We start from the raw sequence: 21,007 nt of genomic DNA, 5'->3' as shown, positions 1-21,007 counted from the left end.
TATATATATAGGGTGGTTAGAGCCAGGCATGGTCAACCATGGATTCTATGATGGAGTAGTGATTCAGCTTCTGTAAACAAGCTAATTCCATCATGTATTTAATTAATTTCAATCCTGAAAATGAACTTGTTTCTTATACATCTGATTCCCCACCAGAGAGACAATGACATGGCTTGGATTCTATACTGGTGGTTTGAGTTGCATTTGAAAACCTAAGCAAATATAGACAGAATAATAATAACAAAAACTACTACTCATATTTGTTGAACCCTACCAATTACTGTTCTAAGAAATTTAAATACATTCATATATGTAACCCTCAAAATTAGCCTTAGGAGGGAGGTACTACTTTTATAATAACTTTCCAGAGAGGTCACTTACTTGCCCAAGGCCACAAAGTAGATGGTGGAGCCATGATTCCACCCTAGGCAGTCTGACCACTGTGCTCTACCTGTGTGAGGAGGCAAGGTCATGGGTTCGGGTATAAGCCTGTGTCCAGTGAGTGGTTGCAGTGAGACAGCCAACTGGAATGGAGTCTAATTATACATGCATGGATCTAGGCTCAGTATATAAATTAGGCATGAGAGAACTGACTTTTGTCTAGAAATGTTAGGAGTAAGATTTAAAAGGGGTATGAGGGGGTGAGGAAAGTTGAAGCCATGGAAGAGTTCCCCAGAGTGAGCCACGTTCTGTAGGAAATATTTCAGTACTGCTAGTATACTTAGGTTTGATTAAATAATTTGATTACTGGGGAAACAGGGATCGGGGAGTGCGGGTGTGGGTAGGTGAGTTAGGTACTATGATTTGAGGCAAATGACTAATTTAAGTTTTATTTATCAGCTGCTATAGTTTGGACCATGAGACTTTCGCCAAGAGCCCTCCCACTCACCTAATCAAAGATGAAATAGGTAGAAGGAAATACTCAGCAGCCCAGTGCTGAGTTTGCAGACCTTAAGTATAAAGCCACAATGGATATGTCAGAAGGCTACTAGGGTGTTATTTATTTAAATATATTTCATGGAATTGAGCATCTCCTTAATGGCCTGAAAGTGTTAAAGTATGTCCCAAAGTACCTAAATTATTCCCTAAATGTAATTTATGCTCGAGAATAATCTAACTTGATTTAGAACAGCAGGAAATAAGTTATGCTGCACATAAATGAAGCAGCAGTGTAATTTTAAATACTGCTTGCATAGTGAATGAGGATTTTAATATTTGCAAAATTTTAAAATCACTTGATTTATTATCCATATGTTTATACTGACATTTTTTTTTGTTTTTTTATTTATTTGGGTCTATATTTCCTCTTACTGCCAGGAAAAAAAGCAGCAACTTTTTTTTTCCCCTTGTAATAATACAGAGGGTAAAACTAATATTTCTTTCCCTGAATGCTATTTTTAACATCTCTATGTGTTTCTGGTTGTTGCTGCCTTTTTCCTCAGTCATGGACCATCCAGTTAATGGAATGAGAGGAATTTAGGGAGCATAGTGAGTGATTAGAGACTAAATTTATAAATGTAACATTGCAAAACTAGCAAAATTTATATCTATTCATTTGGAATGTTACTTGGTGGGAAAGAGTTTAAGTTTATAAGTAGTCATGATAAAAAATGAAACTTTACATAGTAAATTCAAGAATAGATTTAGATTTGGCTGTTAACAATGTATATTAAAATGCTGGAAAGTATATTTAAGATTTTTATGTGATGCTTAAAATGGAATTTAAAATATTATTACTCACATTAAATGTCATCACATGTAAAGTTCATGCTTTTATTTAATATTTTGTTTGAATAGAGTTACTTATTTTAACACTAATTTTAATAATAAAATTAAATCAGCTTTACAGTTTTCGAAGTTTTAGCAGTTGCAGACTCTGGTGAATATTCTATATTTAGATGTTTATAAAGTGACAGTATAAGTAGTTCAGATCAAGTCTTTAAGTATGAAAAGGTTCAGATTGCAGGAGCTGGGGAAAAGGGAGCAAAGGGAAGGAGGACATTTCAGGAATATTGGACTAATGTACAAAGTCACGAAATCCTGAGACAGTAGCAGGGCATGGGGGGACTGCAGAGAGTCCTTTCTGGCTGGTAACTCCATCCTGTCTCATTTTTGTGGGCCTGGAACACAGATGTAAGTAGAGAAGCCTGAGCTCTCAGACTGTTTCCCTTCTCTTCCTATCTCCAACTTGGTCTTGAAGAACTAAGGGGTACCATGATCAGTTGTATGGGCTCTGATGGTTTTCTTCTCCTGGAGAATTTAGAGGATAGATAAACTGTGAAGAAGAAGAGGGATTGGATGGGAGGCAGCTTTGTGGAATCTGGTGGAAGATGGTAATTGCCAGCGCAGTGAGTGGTGGAGGGACACATCTGCAGCAGACTGGAATGAAGAGTATTTATAGCACAGATGTTGGAGAAACAGTCACCTCCCAGTAGCTAAAAGGGTTGGCAAGAGGGTAAATCTGGTGATTGGGTTGGGAAAAAAGAAAAGTAAGAAGGGGACTGAAGACTGCTACAAAGGTGGGATGGTAAATTATGACCAAATGACAACTCCTCTGTGGTCTGGTTAGCCTCTGCCTGTTTCCCAAACTATGGTGTCAGGAGGATAGTTGGAGATGTTAGTTGTTTGTGTGTGAGACTGCCTTTTAAAAAGTATTATGCTTAGTGAAATAAGTCAGACAGAGAAAGATGTTATCTATGTTATCACTCTGTTATCTCTTATATGTGGAATCTAAAAAAAATAAAAGAATGTATATAATGAAACAGAAAGAGAATCACAGATTCAGAGAATAAACTAGTGGTTACCAGTGGGGAAAGGAAAAGGGAGGGGCAAAATAAGAGTATGGGATTAAGTGACACTACTATGTATAAAATAAATAAGCAACAAGGATATATTGTACAGTACAGGGAATATGGCCATTATTTAAAATACAGCCGTAACTTTGAATGGAGTATAGTCTACAAAAATATTGAATCACTGGGTTGTACACCTGAAACTAATATAATATTGTAAATCAACTATAGTTCAATTTAAAATAAATAAAGTTTAATAACTATTTTTCTGAATATTCAAAGTATGAAATGCACATTGCAGAAAAACTTGACAACATAAAAATACATATAATGAAAACTAAAATCAACTACAGTCTCACTAAGATGGAACAATGCCAACTATGATTCATTGTGTTTTAGATTCTCATTTAACAACTCTTTGACTCCAGTGATTCAAGTGCCTGTAAGACATATAAAATGTACAATTCTTTTTTTAAAGGGAATAAATTCTTATGATGTATTCTTAAGTCATGTTTTGTGTATTAGCACTGAAAACATATGAAAACAAAATTATTATTAAATATGCAAACTTTTCCAAGATAATTTTGTGGCTCATGGATATATCATATTTGATCAACTCTAGAATGCCATTATTTATTAAAGGTAGAATTCTTTGTTATAAGCTAGCTATAGAGACTGCCTCTTTTGGCTATCATTGGCTGCCTTTTTTATGCTACCAAAATACTGTCTGTTTTAGATATTTTTAAGGTGAAAATACAGTTAATCATTAAATGCAATATCTGATAGAATACAATGTACATGTAGATATATAATTAAATATTGGAAGAAAAATAGGAAAAAGAGGCCTACAACGATCATGTTGAATTGTTTAACTTGGTGAAAATTCATCTTGAAAACAGGAAATCCCAGCAAATTTAATGTAAGGTGGTAAAAGACACCACTGAAACCAGAGAGATCTGAGTTAGAATTCCCTCTCTTCCATTTAATATCTGTTTATCTTTTGGTAACTTACTCAGCATCTCAGTTTTCTCCAGTGGGAAATGGAAGTAATAATTGTTACGTTGCAGGGTGTTTTGTAGGAGTCAGTGGAATGGGATACGTGAAAGCACAGAGCCCAGGGCCTGGTTCATAGTAAATGTTTAATAAATGTGAATTCCATTCCTTTCCCAGTAAAACAGTAGGGAATTGTGGCATTATTTGGGTTCTAAAATTATTTAAAGTTCCTAAATGGAGGTAGAGATCTGAGAAGATCCTCAAGATATTCAAATCTATAATGCATTGCATCTTAAGAGTAGAACTCAGAGAAGTTTGACAGACGACTGTATTGTGAGGCAGCTCTACAGCCAGAAATCTTCAGGATGGCTTTTTGTTCATGCTGGCAAATGCCTGTTTGGATGGGCACTGGGAGACCCAGTAGATCATGAACCCCATAAAACTTTAAAACTTAACAGTATACAGTATTGTTCACCTTTACCGTACATTAGAATCATCTGGGTGCTTTTAAAAATACCAGTGTAAGGATCCCACCTCCAAAGGTGGGATCTAGATCTAAAAATCTAGACTGATTTAATTGGTCTAGATTGGGGACCCAAAATCAGTGTTTTATTGCTGTTTTTTTTTTTAAATGCCACAAGTGATTGTTATGTGCAACTGTCTTAGGGTAAACATAAAGCCTTGACTCATATAATTTCTGCCTCAGTCTCTTCTGCAACCAGAACGTGACCAAATGCTTCCTTCTTAATATTCTTTTCATATGAGATGTTAACATATTACCTTGCACTAAATTCCTTCAGCATTTCAATTTAAAATGTTAGTGGATACAATGAAACTGGAAGGATAAAGGAAGACAACACTCATCATCTGTTTTATACTACTATATCAGTTAGTTTGTAGATTTTTTACATGTAAGCCTATGTATAAGTTACATCTATCATCCTGAATGCTTGAGGATCTTAATGAATAGACGCTTTTAGGTCAAGATATGACTGAAATTGATAGAGTTTAATGAGATAATTTTATTTTGATCCAAAAAATATTTTGACTTTTAGTATCTAGCTTCAAAATACTTAATTTATTAGATGTTAATGTATTTTTTTAATTCCTGAAATTTTATTAAAAATTAAATATTCTCATAGGGAAGAAAACACTAATACTCCATGATAGTTGTTTCCATCTTTGTTTCAATCACAAAACGTATTCATCAATTTTAAAGGGCAAATTACAACCTTTTATTTTAATTCATCCTGTATTCTGTACTAATTATTTATGTTAATTGAATTTGAAATATACAAATGTGAGAAGCTATCAAAATAATATCCTTGTTAATGTAATAAAATATATGCTAGGTCCATATAATCCATTTATTTTTCTTGATCCATATTTTAAAATTCTAGGCAATTTGACAGATCTGTTGAAAAATGGCGGCGATTTCATTATGATATGAAGATATTTAATCAATGGCTAACAGAAGCTGAACACTTTCTCAAAAAGACACAAGTTCCTGAGAGTTGGAAACACGCCAAATACAAATGGTATCTTAAGGTAAGTTTTTGAGATCTCTTTTTTTCAAATTGTTTTTATCTTCACCACAACGTCACGACTACTTAACTTCTTTAAGTTCAGGTTGTGAAGGATGATGGAAATTTATAATTTTTGACTTTTGTTGTCAGCACTGCACCTACTAGAACTTGTCATGATGATCATTTTGGAAGACTATGCAGTGGACGTTTTGTGTCAGGATAGGAGTCTAGACGTAACTGGTTTACCTGATGAACTGCAAAGTGTAGTTGAATCTTTGATACAGGGAAGCATCTTACAGCAGGGTGTCCTGTGGCTTTGGGGCAGTGTGTGTTTTTGCCTTATGTTGGATTTTGTCCAGGAGGAGAACTTGTGGTATACTTAGCAATCATGTAGTTGCTAGAAATATCCATCATGATGAAATTACAGTTCTGTTTCCCTAAAGACAATTTGTGGTGATGTAGCAATATTTCTATATATTCTATTGACAAAATGCCTTCTGAGATAGGCCAGAGGCCAAAACAATGCAGAGTTTATTGGCAGTACTTATTGACTGTTTTATGGTTTTTGTTAATGGAAATGCAACATATGGATTATAACCAGCGTACAGTTTAATTTCAACTTGCTGTATCTTTTGATTATGCAGATAAAGTGGATTGTAGAGGTTATAATTTATGTTATAAAGTATATGGCTTAGGTATAAGAAATATTGTGTTTATTACACCAAATCTTAAGTATTTTTGCAACATTTTTTAGTTAAAGTTGTTCAGGTAGCAATTTTCAGTCAAGTAGATTTGAACTATGGCCAGTTTTTGAATGCCAGAAAACACTGATTAAGACAGATGAAAGCAAAGAAAAGGGTAATGTATTAAATAGTCCAGACATTTCAAAATGCTGGATTAACAAAAGCAATATCATTTTCAACCTTACAGTTCTCCATTCTCAAATATTTTTTGCATAGCAAATAGGCCTATTGATATTAAGAAAGTTAGCATTTAAACACCTATGTGTGTGTAAGCTGTGTAAACATAGAAAATGAATAATTTTGAAATCTTGTGTAATTATGTGTATATCAAATTTTTATACACATCAGCATCGGCATTGCAGGTACAGGAAATTTGTGGATTTCCAATCTGCCATCATACAGAAAATACATTTTGTAACAGCACTGAAGTGAATTTTGAGCTAATGCAGCATCACTAGGTTTCTGACTTAAAGGCAGAATTATAAGAGATATAAGGTGTTCTTGGGGAGATTTATAAACCTCTTGCCATTTTCAAAGATATCCATCACAAGGTAGTTACATATGTTAATCTGTTTTTGTGGTAAAAATAATATATACTCATTATGAAAAAATAAAGCAATGTAGAAGTATATTGTAGGTATATATATGTATATACCTTCTACTCCACAGAGGGTGGTTGTCTTGATATGGATATTGGTATATATTTCAGGTTGGCATATCACTCAGAAATGGATACAGAACGTTTATTAGGAGTGCTTTTGGGAATTGAGCAATTGGTTTATGATGTTCCTTGGTATAGTTTTCTTTGTGTTTCTTCTTCTTGAGGTCTGTTAAGCTTCTTGGATCTGTGTGTCCTTAGTTTTCATCAAATTCAGAAATTTTAAAGGTGTTATTTAAAAATAATATTTTTCTGCCCCGTTCCCCTTTTCAGGGACTCTGATAATATATATTAGGCCACTCACTGATGTTTTGTTCTTTTTATTTTCAGTCTTTTTTTCACTGTAATTCATCTTACATAATTTCTATTGTCAAATGGACTAATCTGATCTTTTACCATATCTAATCTGTGGTTAATCTCATCTAGTGTATAATTTTAACCTCAGACGTTGTTTTGTGTGATTCAGTACATTGCTGAAGTGTGACTAGAGAGTTTTAACATCTTTCATGTCTCTACTCAACATGTCAATCTTTACCTTCTTGAAAATATGGAATACAGTTATAATAACAGTTACAATGTACTTGTCTACCAGTTCTATCATCTGTGTCTATTTTGGGTCAATTTCAATTAATTTTTTTCTCCTTGTTATGGGTGTTATTCTCCTGCTTCTTTGGATGACTGGTAATTTTTGATTGGGTGCCAGATGTGAATTTTAACTTGTTGAGTGCTTGATATATTTGTGCAGATAAATATTAATGACCTTTGTGCTGGAACACAGTTAGTTTGCTTGGAAATAGTTTGATCTTTTGAGTGTCTTCCTCTTATACTTTTTGAGTTTTGAGCAGAACAACCTAAGTCTAGGGCTAATTTTTCCCCACTACTGAAGCAAAACCCATCTCAGTATTCACTCTGATGCTCTGTGAATGATGTTTTCCACTGTGGCTGGCAGGAACAGATACTCTTCCCAGCCATATGTGAACTCTGGTGATTGTTCCCTTTAATCATTTTGTGTAGTTCTCTCCCTAGGCAGTGATAGTTTCTTCTCATATAGGAACTGATTGGGACTGAGCTGAAGACTGGAAGGGTGTTCTCTACACATCTCCAATGTTTATTCTCTGTGTATCTGTCTCCTCTCTGATGCTCTGCCCTGTGACTCTAGCCACTTTGGTCTCCTTGGATTCCCAGCTCCATCTCCTCAACTCAAGGAGACTCCGTGGCTTTCTGAGAGTACCTTCATCCTTTGTCATAGCTTGGAACTCTGCCCAGATAGGAAGCTGGGGCAATGGTAGGGCTCACCTCGTTTGTTTCTAATTTCTTAGAGATCACTTTTTTAAAATTACCCAGTGTATAATGTCTTAAAAAACATTGTTCCATACGTTTTGTTCATTTTTAAAAATTTTTAACCAAGAAGTTAAATTTGGTCCCTGTTACTCCAACTTGGACAGAAGCAGAAGTCCAAAACAAACAATTTTTATGTCATTTGATATTTTAGTGTGTTTACTTCTATACAATCTTAAAACTATATGATAATTTTAATTGCCTTGAGAATGACTAAAGGTCTCCACTTCTTGACACTGGGGTTTAGTTGTAATTAATGAACATTTTATCAAAACTTTTTTTCCGTTAATTGGAGAATTTCTTAAAAGACTATTTTATTTGGTCTGTGTTTTACTCAATGAAATAAAAAAGGGAATTCTGGATGTCCAGGGAAAAGTTTTTCTAGCTATGGAACTGTGAATGATATCACAAATATTCTAAACAGTTACGTTTTTTTCCCCCTGGTGATTAGGAAGGTCCAAAATCATGCACATACACGTGTGCCTACCTGCATAGACACACATAAACATAAGACATCTGGAGTTACCTTTCCGTTCTGGTAAGTCTCAGAAAAGGGTCCAGAAAGGCACTCTAAGTCACCTCCATTGATAAGAGAAATGGAAACTGGTAATTTCAGCTGTCTTGGTCATTATCGTTGTTGACTGACTAATAATGAATAAGAGAGTTTAAATTTTTGATGAGAAATTATTTTAGGAAACAGAATGTAGATGCTACCTGTTAGCAGCAGACAGATTTGTTGCCATGAACCAGTAATGGTTACTTTAAGGAAAATCAACCAAGCAGCCCATGTACTAAACAAATATTTACAGGGGTACACTGGAGTTTAAAGCCTCATAAGAATAATTTTCAGCAAAGATATCATGTCTAGATATGAAATAAAATAATAAACAGGTACATGTTGTAAGTTTAGCTATATAGACTTCTATCAAACTGCATTTTATTTATCTTTTTAACTTTAAAAAAGACAAAGCATTGTCCTACTGACACTTGGTATTACTATTCAAAATAAAGTTGCTGCCAATGCCAAAAAGATTGTCTGGTTCCATGCAACTCAGCTATTGAATGAATGCAACTCAGCTATCACAAATGAATGATAAAATTAAATATATTAATTAATATTTTTCAACATATTCCAAAAATATGTCATGCCACAATGGGAATTCTTTTAAAAATATCATATTTTTTACATGAGAAAATATTAATCATGTTACATGCCACTAAAATTGGTCTGTTAATAAGCTCATTCAGTTATGTGTCTCTTAAATATTCATTCAACAAGCAGTAATTGAGTACATATGGAAAATTTTATCACCCGCAAAAATATTGACATGCCACATTAGTCTCTAGTAGAAGTTTAGAAAATTGGCTAAAATGTTGGAAGCCACATTCAGAAAGTGTGGGTTCAAATCCCAGCTCCTTTAGCTCCTTTAATAGCTGCAGAATCTTGTGAAGTGTCTTAAATCTCTATGTTTCTGTTTTCTCTTCTCTTAACTAGTAAAAATGAGATGTGCCTAAAGTACTTAGAATTGCATTCCCCACAAAATACTCATTAAACGTGAGATCTTATAACTAATCACACTTCCTAAGTGATTAGCCTGTATCTATAAGAACAAAAGTGCATTTACTGAATTGCTGTCCCCAAACATCTGAAATACAGATTGAATAACCAGGCATTTTCAATAATGCTTACTTTTATGACTTATGATGTTTTCTCAAAGTATAGCTCTTGGATTGGAAAGTGAGGAACATTCCAGTTCAACCAAACAAATCTTCCTCAGAAAGCTGACACATCTGCCTCTTTTTAGAACTAACAAGAATAAATGTTAATGGGAGTTTTCAAAGGGAAAGCTGAGCACCATGAAGGAAAGTTACGAAAATAATGTTAACTCATCTAGTGACAGAGTGAATTGGTGTGCCAACAAGTACCTTGAGTGAAAACAGAAAAGTGGAAATCATAACATGTCCTAACATTTAGCTCTACATGTTCTTCTAGAGTAGAAAGAAAGAATTTTTAAAGCACGGGCTGTTATTTTAATGGAGTTGAAAATTCTTGAAGTTGACAGTAGAAACAATAAAAATCAAAATTAGATTGAATTTTTAAAAGAGTAGAATAACCTTGCTATTAATGGAAATGGAACCTGTTTATTTTATGGGACAGTGCTGCTTAGTGAACCGTATTAAAAATTAAGAGCACCTTCTAAAGAGTGTTGCCTTGGGCAAGCATGAGACCTTGAAATCTTAAGAAATTTCTTTTGAAATTAACCTAAAGAAGTAAACAGAAGTAGGATTATTTAGATGAAACTTTTTAGGCTTTAAATCAGTGAATGGTAAGCACACATAGGGAGTGAAACAGCAATGTGTTATTGTGACATTAGTTAACTGCTGTTTTTAGGCAAAATATCATCTTCTTAAAGTTAGTCTTCTGGCATATCTTTCAATGTTACTGTGTTTTACTCCATTGTATGGTAGAAGTACAATATATTTTTGTGTATTGCTGTAAATAAATTCTATTAAAAACTGTTTACTTTGTAACATAATGATAAATTTTAATTCATTGTGATTGTGGGTACTTAAGACAGCATGGATTAAGTATGTCATATCATAATGTTTATGTTCATCATCAAATCTCAAAAAAATAGTTTAAATTCATGTTCTAGTTAAGCAAAATACGCTTTTTCTTCTCTCAAATTGGAAATTTGCATGGAGAATGGAAAATTACATATAAACTGTATAGTTGTAACATGAGAACATTTTTGTGATCTCTCAGATGAGGAAATAAATCAAGGAAAAAAGGCATTAGTTTCTTGCAGTTGAGGGAGATAAGACAAAGAAAGAAGCATCTAAGAGTGTCAAAGACAATTTTAGCTGCTCTTCAGCTCTGCCTTACCTTGGCAATTTTGATGGAAGAAAATTCTAGAGCACTTTGTAAAGGACCCAATTCTTACAAGTTTAGATTCCAAGAACACATTGGAGCTGGGTAACTCCTACCCAAAAGCTTGAGACAAAGTGAGTCCATAAAAAAGCTGTCTTCCTCTTACTGGAAATACCCAGACTTTCTAATTATTCTCACCCTGATTTCAGAGCTGGCAGCCTAGAAAGCCTCAAGTAGTAGGTCCCATCATTGAAAAACCATTGGCTTGCTCAGAAACAGAGTGCTGAATGGATGTGCATAGATCACTGACACTATCTGCTGTAGTGAGTGTTTGTATTTTTATTTGGATGTACTTTAATACCTAATTGGTAATCTACTCCCCCAAAGGATTCTATAGGAGATAACTGACTTTGAATTAATATGGAGGAAATCAAAGGCTATCTAGAAAAAGGCGTATGTTGTAAAAGACCAAATTGCATACAAGTATGTTTTCTGTGTAGTCAATTTTTACAGTGCTGATTTTACCAGCTGGCTGGTGAGTTTGAAGGCTTCTTAACAGCCGCACTGCTGGGACTCAAATGCTAATAGAAACTTTGATAGAAAAATCATTTGAGTAAAAATGTCTGCCATCTGTTGCCCTTCATTGGGACCCCAATGTTAAGAATAATTCGTACTGCTGCTGGCCCTTTATATTTCCCCAGCAGTAATAAAATTTCGTAAGATTTTGTTTGGTGGTCACAAGGCTACACTGGTTTCTGTAGCTAGAGGATATACACTAACATAAGAGAATCAACATGAAATTTTACTGCGAAGAGAATATTTCTCTAGTCACTTACTTTAGGGTTACAGTGATGTGTAAGTATGGGAATACATCTTAAAGTAAGCTTTCGAATGTTATTAGCTGGTAATGGCATGAGAAGTCAGTCTCTGAATACAGTTAAACAGTTGGGTACTTCATTCTTACATAAATACCGTTAGCTTTTTATTGCTGCTTAGAAACTCCTCTGTAACTTCTTGGCTCCTATGCATCTTTTCAGAAGTAGTAATAACAGATTTATTGGGAGTTTGGCAGAGTGCAGAAATTCAGAGAGGGGCTCTAAATTGTTGCCTGTCAAATGTGTCTTTCATAAGATAAGTATATTAAAATAATTGGATAATCTCAATGACTAGTTTTTTTAAATTCTATTGTCTAGCATGATATGTTTAAGAAGATGAAAAATTGCTCCACATAATGGAAAAGAAGCAATAACCAAAACTATAACTTACTGTAATAGCCACAACTGTAAAGAACTGCTTAAAATGCATGAGAAAACATCCCTAAGGGATCCCCATTCTTAGAGTAAGAAATTATTAGGAGAGTAAGAATCTACCAAAAAAATAAAGTGAAGCATGCTAATTGCAAATTCCAAATTGGAAAAAACCCTGCTCACATCAACATGGAAGCAATGTGAAGCAGAAATTATTTAATGAAAAATAAGATTAATGCTAATATAACTAATTTTTATGAAGTACAATACTTTGCAAAGAGGATGTTCCAGCCACTCTGATCTCATTGCTGTTTCTTCTCTCATACCTTCTTACTATTCCTTCTAGTGCTAGTTCCTACCATTAAACTTGATTTTCTCTTTGCTAGAGGGTTCTACCCTATCCTCAGTCTTTATCCCCTATGTCTTAATCCCCTCCCTCTCAGGACTTTTGTACACTTCTCTTTACTTACATATGTCCATGTTCTGATGTTATCTTCTCAGATATGCTTTTTGTAAATTCTCCTATTTTAAAAAGATTACACACACACACACACACACACACACACACACACAGGGAGAGAGGATTAATTTCTCTCCAAATTACCCTGCTTTGCTTTCTTCATAACATTGTCAATTGCTGAAATTTTAATATATGTTTGCATGTTTATTTTTTATCTTTCCCACTAGAATGTAAATCTTGCAGGGACCTTGTCTTTCTTGGTCACTAATAGGTCTTCAGTACATAGAACAATTTCTTTGTACATAAAATATATAACACTCACTATGATGAATAATTGGATAAATGAAAGGATTATATTTTCATCATATTATTCCCTAAGGCAAACTATCCCTAAGCTTGTCCTTTCTTCCATTTTTACCCCATCTCATATCCAAGAAATTCTTCCTTCCAAGGAGCTGCCCTCTCCTCTTCTTTGTACAGAACACTTGAAACTCTCATACTTGCTGAAAGTTTTTAGCAATATGATGGCTTCATTCTCTGACCCTTTGAGTGTATCATAAATATCAAAATTCATTCAACAGATATTTAGTGTAAGCCTAGTGTGTGCAAGGCAGGCACTTTGCTTGCTACTAGGGATACAGACTTGGCAAAGAGCCACCTTTTCCTTAATAAGCTCACAGCCGCATGTGTTCAGCATATGAAGGCCAAGGTAGAAACACATGGCCATATGTAAACACTCTAGAAAGTCCTGGAGCCAGCCTAGGAAAATGGGTCTTCTTTCTACAGCAGTTGTTTGTGTCCCTTTAGTCTTTCTTGCCACTCCTCCATTACACCTCTGGGATTCCCAAACTCAATTGGGAGAACGAGATTTCGGGAAACAGCAAAGAGCAATATTGTGAAAGGCAGCATAAGGAAAGAGCTAGCTATGAACAAGTCATACAGAGAGAGTGAGAAAATGTTCTGACGTGAATTTTAAATTTTGAACGAGGATAAAGTTGACAAATTACAGTACAAGAGGCCTGTTCATAGATGAGTTGGTTCAGGATGAACTATTCATCAAGCTGAATAGCAAGTATTTAGTCATAAGAATGGTAAATCTTCCTGCTAGATAACCAAATTATAGGTACAAGCCAGAGAGCAGGATTGTTTGCAAACATCATAGTTAAGAATTTTTTTTTTAATTCTTGCTCTTTTGTGAAGCTATAATTGACAGTATTTTTTTTTTTAGGAGGAAAGATTCAGGGACATAGGTAACTGAAAAATAGTAGATAAGTCTGATATGAGTACATATCAGACTGTGTGGTGGCATATTTCCCCTTGAGGTTTTATTGGCACATTATTATTTTTATTTGTCAATAAATAATTTTAGTTTATAACTTCAACCTGAAACAAAATAATATGCCACAATAGAATCTAGGGCTCCATGTGGAACATTGAACTGGTCATTATTAGGAGTAAGTATCTCACCTATGACATCCCTCAGATGTTAAGCAATTAAATGAATTTGATATAATACATAGTACACTAAATATTATTGACCCTATAAATATTAAATTCTTCAGAAGAGGAATTTTATGGGACCAAATCCTGCCAACCACCTGTTTTTACAAATAAGTTTTACTGGGACTCAACTACATTTATTTACTGTCTATGGCTGCTTTCTGGCTACAAAGGGGGAGATAAGTAGTTGCCATGGAGACTGCCTGGCCCACAAAGGCCAAAGGATTAACTATGTAGCTCTTTACAGAAAAAGTTTGTTAACTCTTGCTTTAGAAGATAGAGTCATAAAAAGTTGCAATAAAAATTCAAGGGTCCTTCTTACCCTCTCTTTAAATATTCTTTGTTACTTGAGATAACAGAGAAATAGACTTCAGCCATGCTCGTCAAACACACTGAAAGTCATGGTAACAAAAAAATAACTCCAAATAGACTTGTTATTTGAGCCAACTTTCAACTCCATGCATTAGGAGAAGGGGTATGCTTAAAAATAAAAAGAGGTTTTAAAGTCACTTAAATAGTGTGTGGTGGACTTAGACCTTTTGAAGAGTAGATAGGAACTGTTCTCCTTACTGATAGTACCGCCAGGTCCTCTTGATTACCTGAGAAGTCTTCATGGGACAATAAATCAAGTATTCTGCCCAAGAATTGGCAGTTGTTCTGCCAGAGCCTTTCTCCCACCATCTCAGTGGTCCTAAGCATAGGTCCTAAGCTTGGCCAATCATATTCTTTCTTGAGACTTTTAAACTTGAGATAAGAGATATGGTTGGGCTTCATTCATTCTAATGAGAATGGCTGGTCAAGACCAACAAGCTACCCTTGCTGTGGGGACCCTCTGGAGTCCTGATTGTTCCAAGCCTGATTCTTTGATTTTCCTTTCTGTCCTGTGAACCTCTCCATTTCCTTATCATGGATTTCCTTTTTGGCAGAGGCAGTTTCTTTTGCTCATAAATGAAGAACTCTTAACGGAAACCTAGTGTAATCAGAGAAACTCTTTTTCTAGCCTGATTCCTTTTGTAAACAAGTTTGAGTCCCCTTGGAGAGCCTGTACAGCATAACCATTTGCATGTAATGAACAGTTTGCAATACTTTGAGATTAATGTGCAATTTCTATTTGACAAGAGAGAAAAAATTAGGATCAGCCATGGTCGTATATTCCAGAATACAAATGTTTGCACACTTTAAGTGTTGTTGGATCATTATATGAGATTCATAATTTTGTCCTGTTATACCCACTTTTGCATTACCATTCAGTCTTAATTTATTATACACTATTAAAAGTTTTTAGGTAATTTGTTCTTATTGCTACTCAGACATCAAAATATCTGCTGGCTGTGAAAATGAATAAATTTAATGTTCCAGCATAGTTCTCCAAATCCTGGCGTGACAATAATAGTACAGGCTTATATTGTATTGTAAATCCTAGTTAATATGATTTTATTTTGAAAATCCCATTTTACTGCTATTTTTAAATAATATATTTTTGAACATGTTACCTTTGAATTTCTATTTGTATTTAAATAATAGATGATACTTGTATGTGCTTACAAAAGGGCAATATATGTATTTTTAAATATTAATAATGTATTGCTGAAACAACCTTTACTTTAAAACAACACAATTATTTTTAAAAAATAATAAGCTATGCAGCATGGTTTAACAGCAGCTTATAAACAGTTGTTTAAGATCTGTATGCTGTAATAAGCAAATTCTATCAATCCATAGTTCATAGGAATTTGCAAATTTTATCTCATTATCAGGGCTATCCCTAAAAGAGTGTTCAGGGCAATTCAACCACCCAAGATAATGTAATCTAAGGAGGCTAAACTGTTGAAATCTTTCATAGTCTCCTTGGGATATCATTAAGAACAGAAATTTTGAAATAGAATTGTAATGATGTTCAAATCAGAGGAGCACACGACACCAACCACTCCAGTACACTGGGCTTAGGAGGCTACCAGTTAGTTGTCCCACCCAAGGGATGGATCTGCCCATAAGATTACCCATATTTTACAGAACCTGCATACCACCACTGCATTTGAACATTTAGCCGTAGCAATTCCTTATATTTCAATTAACCTTTAAAATCAATACATTTATTCAGCAAACTTTTACTTTGGAGCTACTCTGTGTCAGACTCTATGCTAGGTGGTCAGAACATAAAAATTAACAGAATCCCAGTCTACTCACAGAGGAATCAAGGTTCACTGAAGTTGATGGACATTTAAACAATTGAAACATGAATGGTGTATTCAGTAGATGGATATTTAAGCAACTAAGATAACATGTATGAGGTATAATAGAGGTATGTACATAACCAGGACATTGGGGAAAAGGCAAGAAAAGGGGTAACTAACTGGCTAGAAGATTTGGAAGTGCTTCACAGGAGAGGTGATGTGGGAAATAAGTGAGGGAAGCCTACATCCAGAAAAAGGGGGAAACATTGGTATTATGAAAAATTGTGATTTGATTAGGGCACGATGAGGTGCTCTTGGACGGATTACAGACACATGGAAAGAAATGGCAAAAGGTGATGCTTAGGACTCATTTCCTTTCCTGTTGGTTACGTTTTGGTTTATTTTTTCTATTTTTTCTTTAATCTAGTGGGCTAGTAGTTTCCAAACTGTGAGTCATGAAATCAATTTGTGGCTCACCACAAACGTTTGTGTTTAGTGAAACAAAATAGAAAATATCGGGATTCATCACACATAGGAAAGTATTATTTCCTAGATCTTTTTTTGTTTAATCATGTGTCTGTGTGTGTGTATGTGTGTGTATGTGTGTTGGGTTATTTCTGATTGAGTGTCACAAGGTAGTAATGTGGTGAGTATAAGGGAAGAATTTAGTTTTTAAAAAATTAAGAAGCCAGTGTAGGAAATGCTTAATTTGGGAAGATGATATAAAATCACTTTTACAAAAACAGGCCCAGCATATACCCTGAGAAAACCATAATTCAAAAAGAGTCATGTACCACAATGTTCATTGCACCTCTATTTACAATAGCCCGGAGATGGAAACAACCTAAGTGCCCATCATCGGATGAATGGATAAAGAAGATGTGGCACATATATACAATGGAATATTACTCAACCATAAAAGGAAACAAAATTGAGTTATTTATAGTGAGGTGGGTAGACCTAGAGTCTGTCATACAGAGTGAAGTAAGTCAAAGAGGAAAAACAAATACCATATGCTAACACATATATATGGAATCTAGAAAAAAGAAAAAAAGGTTCTGAAGAACCTAGGAGCTAGACAGGAATAAAGACACAGACGTAGAGAATGGACTTGAGGATGGGGAGGGGGGAAGGGTAAGCTGGGATGAAGTGAGAGAGTGGCATGGACAGATATACACTACCAAATGTAAAATAGCTAGTGGGAAGCAACCGCATAGCACAGGGAGATCAGCTCGGTGCTTTGTGACCACCCAGAGGGGTGGGATAGGGAGGGGGGGAGGGAGACGCAAGAGGGAGGAGATATGGGGATATATGTATATGTATAGCTGATTCACTTTGTTATAAAGCAGAAACTAACACACCATTGTAAAGCAATTATACTCCAATAAAGATGTTAAAAAAAAAAAAAAACGGGCCCAGAAAGATGTAACACAATATTTATTTAATTGCAGTAGTGTTTAAAGTTGCTTTTAGTGCCTTTATATTTAAAGATTATAAGAAATATTATTTGATGTGATTCTAAAAAAAAAAACCCAGCAAGATAAGTAGAAAAGTTATTCTTATAACTTTTTACAAGACTCAGAACAGTAAATATTTTACCCCAAATCACAAGGCAAGTAAGTGAAGGCCTTGGGATCTGAATATCATATGGCTTACTGAGCATCAGCTAGAAGTTTGAGATGTTGAGAAAAAATTAAATCTCAGCTCTGCCTAATAAGTATTGAGGAAACGAATAAAGAGAATAATATCCACCACTCACTGTAGGGCCAGGCCCTCTTAAGAGGCCTTAAGGATATTAAGTAATAAAAATGAAACTTCTTTCATCCATAAAAATGCTATTTTGTGATAAGTATAATCCTAATTAAACCCATCTTTTGTCATTATCAGTAAGGGTGAGACATAACATCTTTATTGCTATGGGTTATAATTTGACCCATAGTACATCAAAATCAGAGTATTACGAGGGGTTATTTTTATTATTAGAGATGATGTTAGGCTTGTTAATGATGGCAATAACATTAGTCATAACATAATAAGGCACTTTCTAATTTATGAAGCACTTTCAATTACATTGTCATATTAATCTCCTGTTGAGATATAGATTTGGAGGATCCTTTATAAGATGTAGGTTATTGAGGGAACAGAAGGTACAGGGACACTCATTTATTTCTCCATGATTTGGAATAAAAGTAGAGTTTTGGTAGGAGACCAGAATTTGGTAAGCAGCAGTCGTATATGGAAGACTTAGGCATTGGTCTGTGTGTAGAGATGGCTGGTGTTCTCTAAGACAACCTTGACAGTGAAAGGCTCTTGGTTCCCACAGGGCAGAAGCCCTTTGAAGGTCACAGCCTGGTGGTTAGTAGTGGCCTCCCTTTCAGAATACTCTTAAGATAAAATCCACCATGACACATATGGTTCCTTCAAGGCAAAATTGTTTTCCCTTAACATTATACAGCTATGGATATCGGCATTCTTTGCTTATTCAACATGTTTTTGTCAAGGGTCAGGACGGTGCTGCATACCAAAAGTTTCAATGTTGAACCAAACAATGCACAGTGGCCTAACATCAGTGGGGGAGGCAGACGTCTGTCTCCATGTGAGGGGATGAGGAATCTATGACTCAAGGAAGTTGGTCTAGTGCAGAGAGCAATAGATATATAGACCTCAGAGTTGGTAGAATACAGTTCTCAAATTCTGTCCTGGAGTTCCCTGGTGGTCCAGTGGTTAAGACTCCACGCTTCCACTGCAGGGGGCACGGTTCGATCCCTGGTCCAGGAACTAAGATCCCACAAGCTGCGCATTGTGGCCAAAATTTTTTTTTAATTTTAAAAAATTTTAAAAAAAGCAATTCTTTCCTCACTGTGTTCACAAAGTCCTGTGACAATAGGGAAGAGGCGATGGTGAACTTGGGAAGTCTCTACCACGAGCAGGTAGGTTTATCAGGGAGAAACAAGAAAGAGTGTCCTTGACTATGAGAACACACGTTCAAAGGCCAGGTAGCCATATGAATTGTAGGTTGTTGGGAGAATGGAAATGACTTTAAGTGGCAAAAACTTAAAGAGCTCAGGTTCCCAGGTGGAGGGTGATTGCTCAGGCTGGACAGGCAGATTTGGAATACTAAGTGAGGGACATTATGAGATACACGTACAAGTCTGTGTTTTAGCCTATAAGTAACAGTTACTGAATGTACTTTAGCAGAAGAGTGTCTGGGCAAGATTTGAAGTTTTGAAAATAAGCTTGTGTAGGATACTTATGGTTTCTTGTGTACTTCCTAGTTTTTTACATTATAATTTTGATGAGAACTTTGAAAGGCGAATTGTAGCTTAGCATACTTGAAAAAGTGCAGCCTCAGCTCATTATTAGAGGAACATATGTGACAGATTTTGTGATCCTGTTACGCTTATTTTCCCTCTAGACATTCCACATGTAAACAAATTTTAAATGGTTTATTTCTACTTCAGTATCCATCTGAAGGTGTTGTGTGTGTGTTTTCTGCTTGGAAATAAAGCAGCAAATGTGATTAAGATGGACTCACTGTGGTCATAAAGTACTTAAGAATCTTACATTAAAAGACAGCATTACTAATTAAAAATATAGTGAGGAAACTGGTTATTTTGCATATCATCGTCAGCTTTCCTCATATCAGATATTAAGCCCTCACTGCTAAAAGTGGCAGTACTGTAGAATGGTTACCAGCATGGGCTCCTAGCTGGTTGAGTTTCACCAGGCAGCTCTCTCAATATGTAATTAAACAGATATTTGTAGAGAACCTACTGTGTGCTAAATACTATTCCAGGAAATAGAGATCCAGTAGTGAAGTAAAATATGTGTTCATTCTCACAGAGTTCTCAAAGGAAAAATAAAGGAAGGTCTGTATAGTGATATCCCCAACTTGAATTTCTTCTTTAAAAATAAATATTCCTCTTTGAGAAATATGGTCCCTCATAAGCTATAACTGTCAACACTGCAATAAACATTTAGCAGTTCTCAGTGATTTCTACCTTTTGGCTGATGGGAACTTGGAAGCCCCAACCTCTCATTGCACAGAACTGTTGATGAAGTAGAGAAGTGAATGACTTCCCCGCTATCTTGTTGGCTATCACCTCACAATCAGAAAGGGCCGTAAGCAATTTGCCAGGGGCTAGGAGGTAGAGCCGCCCATCAAGAAGATGGAGAGAGGAGGGAAGAATGAAGGGTGTGAGAGATGAAGGGTCATCACCTAAGGTAAGAAATTAAAGCTATAACAGGAGTTGGAAAGTTACCCTTAGCCTCTTCCCTACACAATCTTTGGCTTTGTTTGCATGATCAATATTTCACTCATTTATTTCTCAAATAACCAAATGAAATAAGAATTATTCTTTTTATTTAAATCAAAATTCTGGAGAGTTCAGGAACTTTCCAGGAGGTAATCCAACTATCCCTTCCTGGGTCAGGGGTTCTACAGTTGGCACAGAAATAGCTTCATTCTTAAAAGGAAACCCCAGACTGAGGCAGTGATGTAGTCATTAATTGTCCATCTCCACAATAATGGAATAAAGTAGTTTACCATGAGCAATATTTTTCCAAATTCCTATGCTCTGCCTCACTTTGAAGTGTCCCATTTGTGTGAATGCTAAAGTTCTTGTGTATCTTCTAAGGTCTAACAGCATCACATCAATACTGAGCTAATCCAAGTTTTGTTAGTGAGAAAAGTATATTCATTGG

The 21,007-nt window shown here is 35.2% G+C and overlaps 1 protein-coding gene across 3 annotated transcripts in view; it reads left to right on the top strand.

Moving 5' to 3' along the window:
* Positions 1–21,007, top strand: part of DMD (dystrophin) — a 2,234,319-nt gene that overhangs the window by 1,096,424 nt on the left and 1,116,888 nt on the right. For all 3 annotated transcript variants that reach the window (XM_027096086.1, XM_027096084.1, XM_027096085.1), the window contains exon 44: positions 5,186–5,333. In XM_027096086.1, coding sequence (XP_026951887.1) covers positions 5,186–5,333 — 148 coding nt within the window. The remainder of the gene's footprint in view (positions 1–5,185; positions 5,334–21,007) is intronic.

Source organism: Aethalodelphis obliquidens, unplaced genomic scaffold, assembly GCF_003676395.1.
Source record: "Aethalodelphis obliquidens isolate GAN/ISIS:26980383/991018 unplaced genomic scaffold, ASM367639v1 scaffold98, whole genome shotgun sequence".
Taxonomy (NCBI): Eukaryota; Metazoa; Chordata; class Mammalia; order Artiodactyla; family Delphinidae; genus Aethalodelphis; species Aethalodelphis obliquidens.
This window is presented reverse-complemented; position numbering and strand designations above follow the sequence as displayed.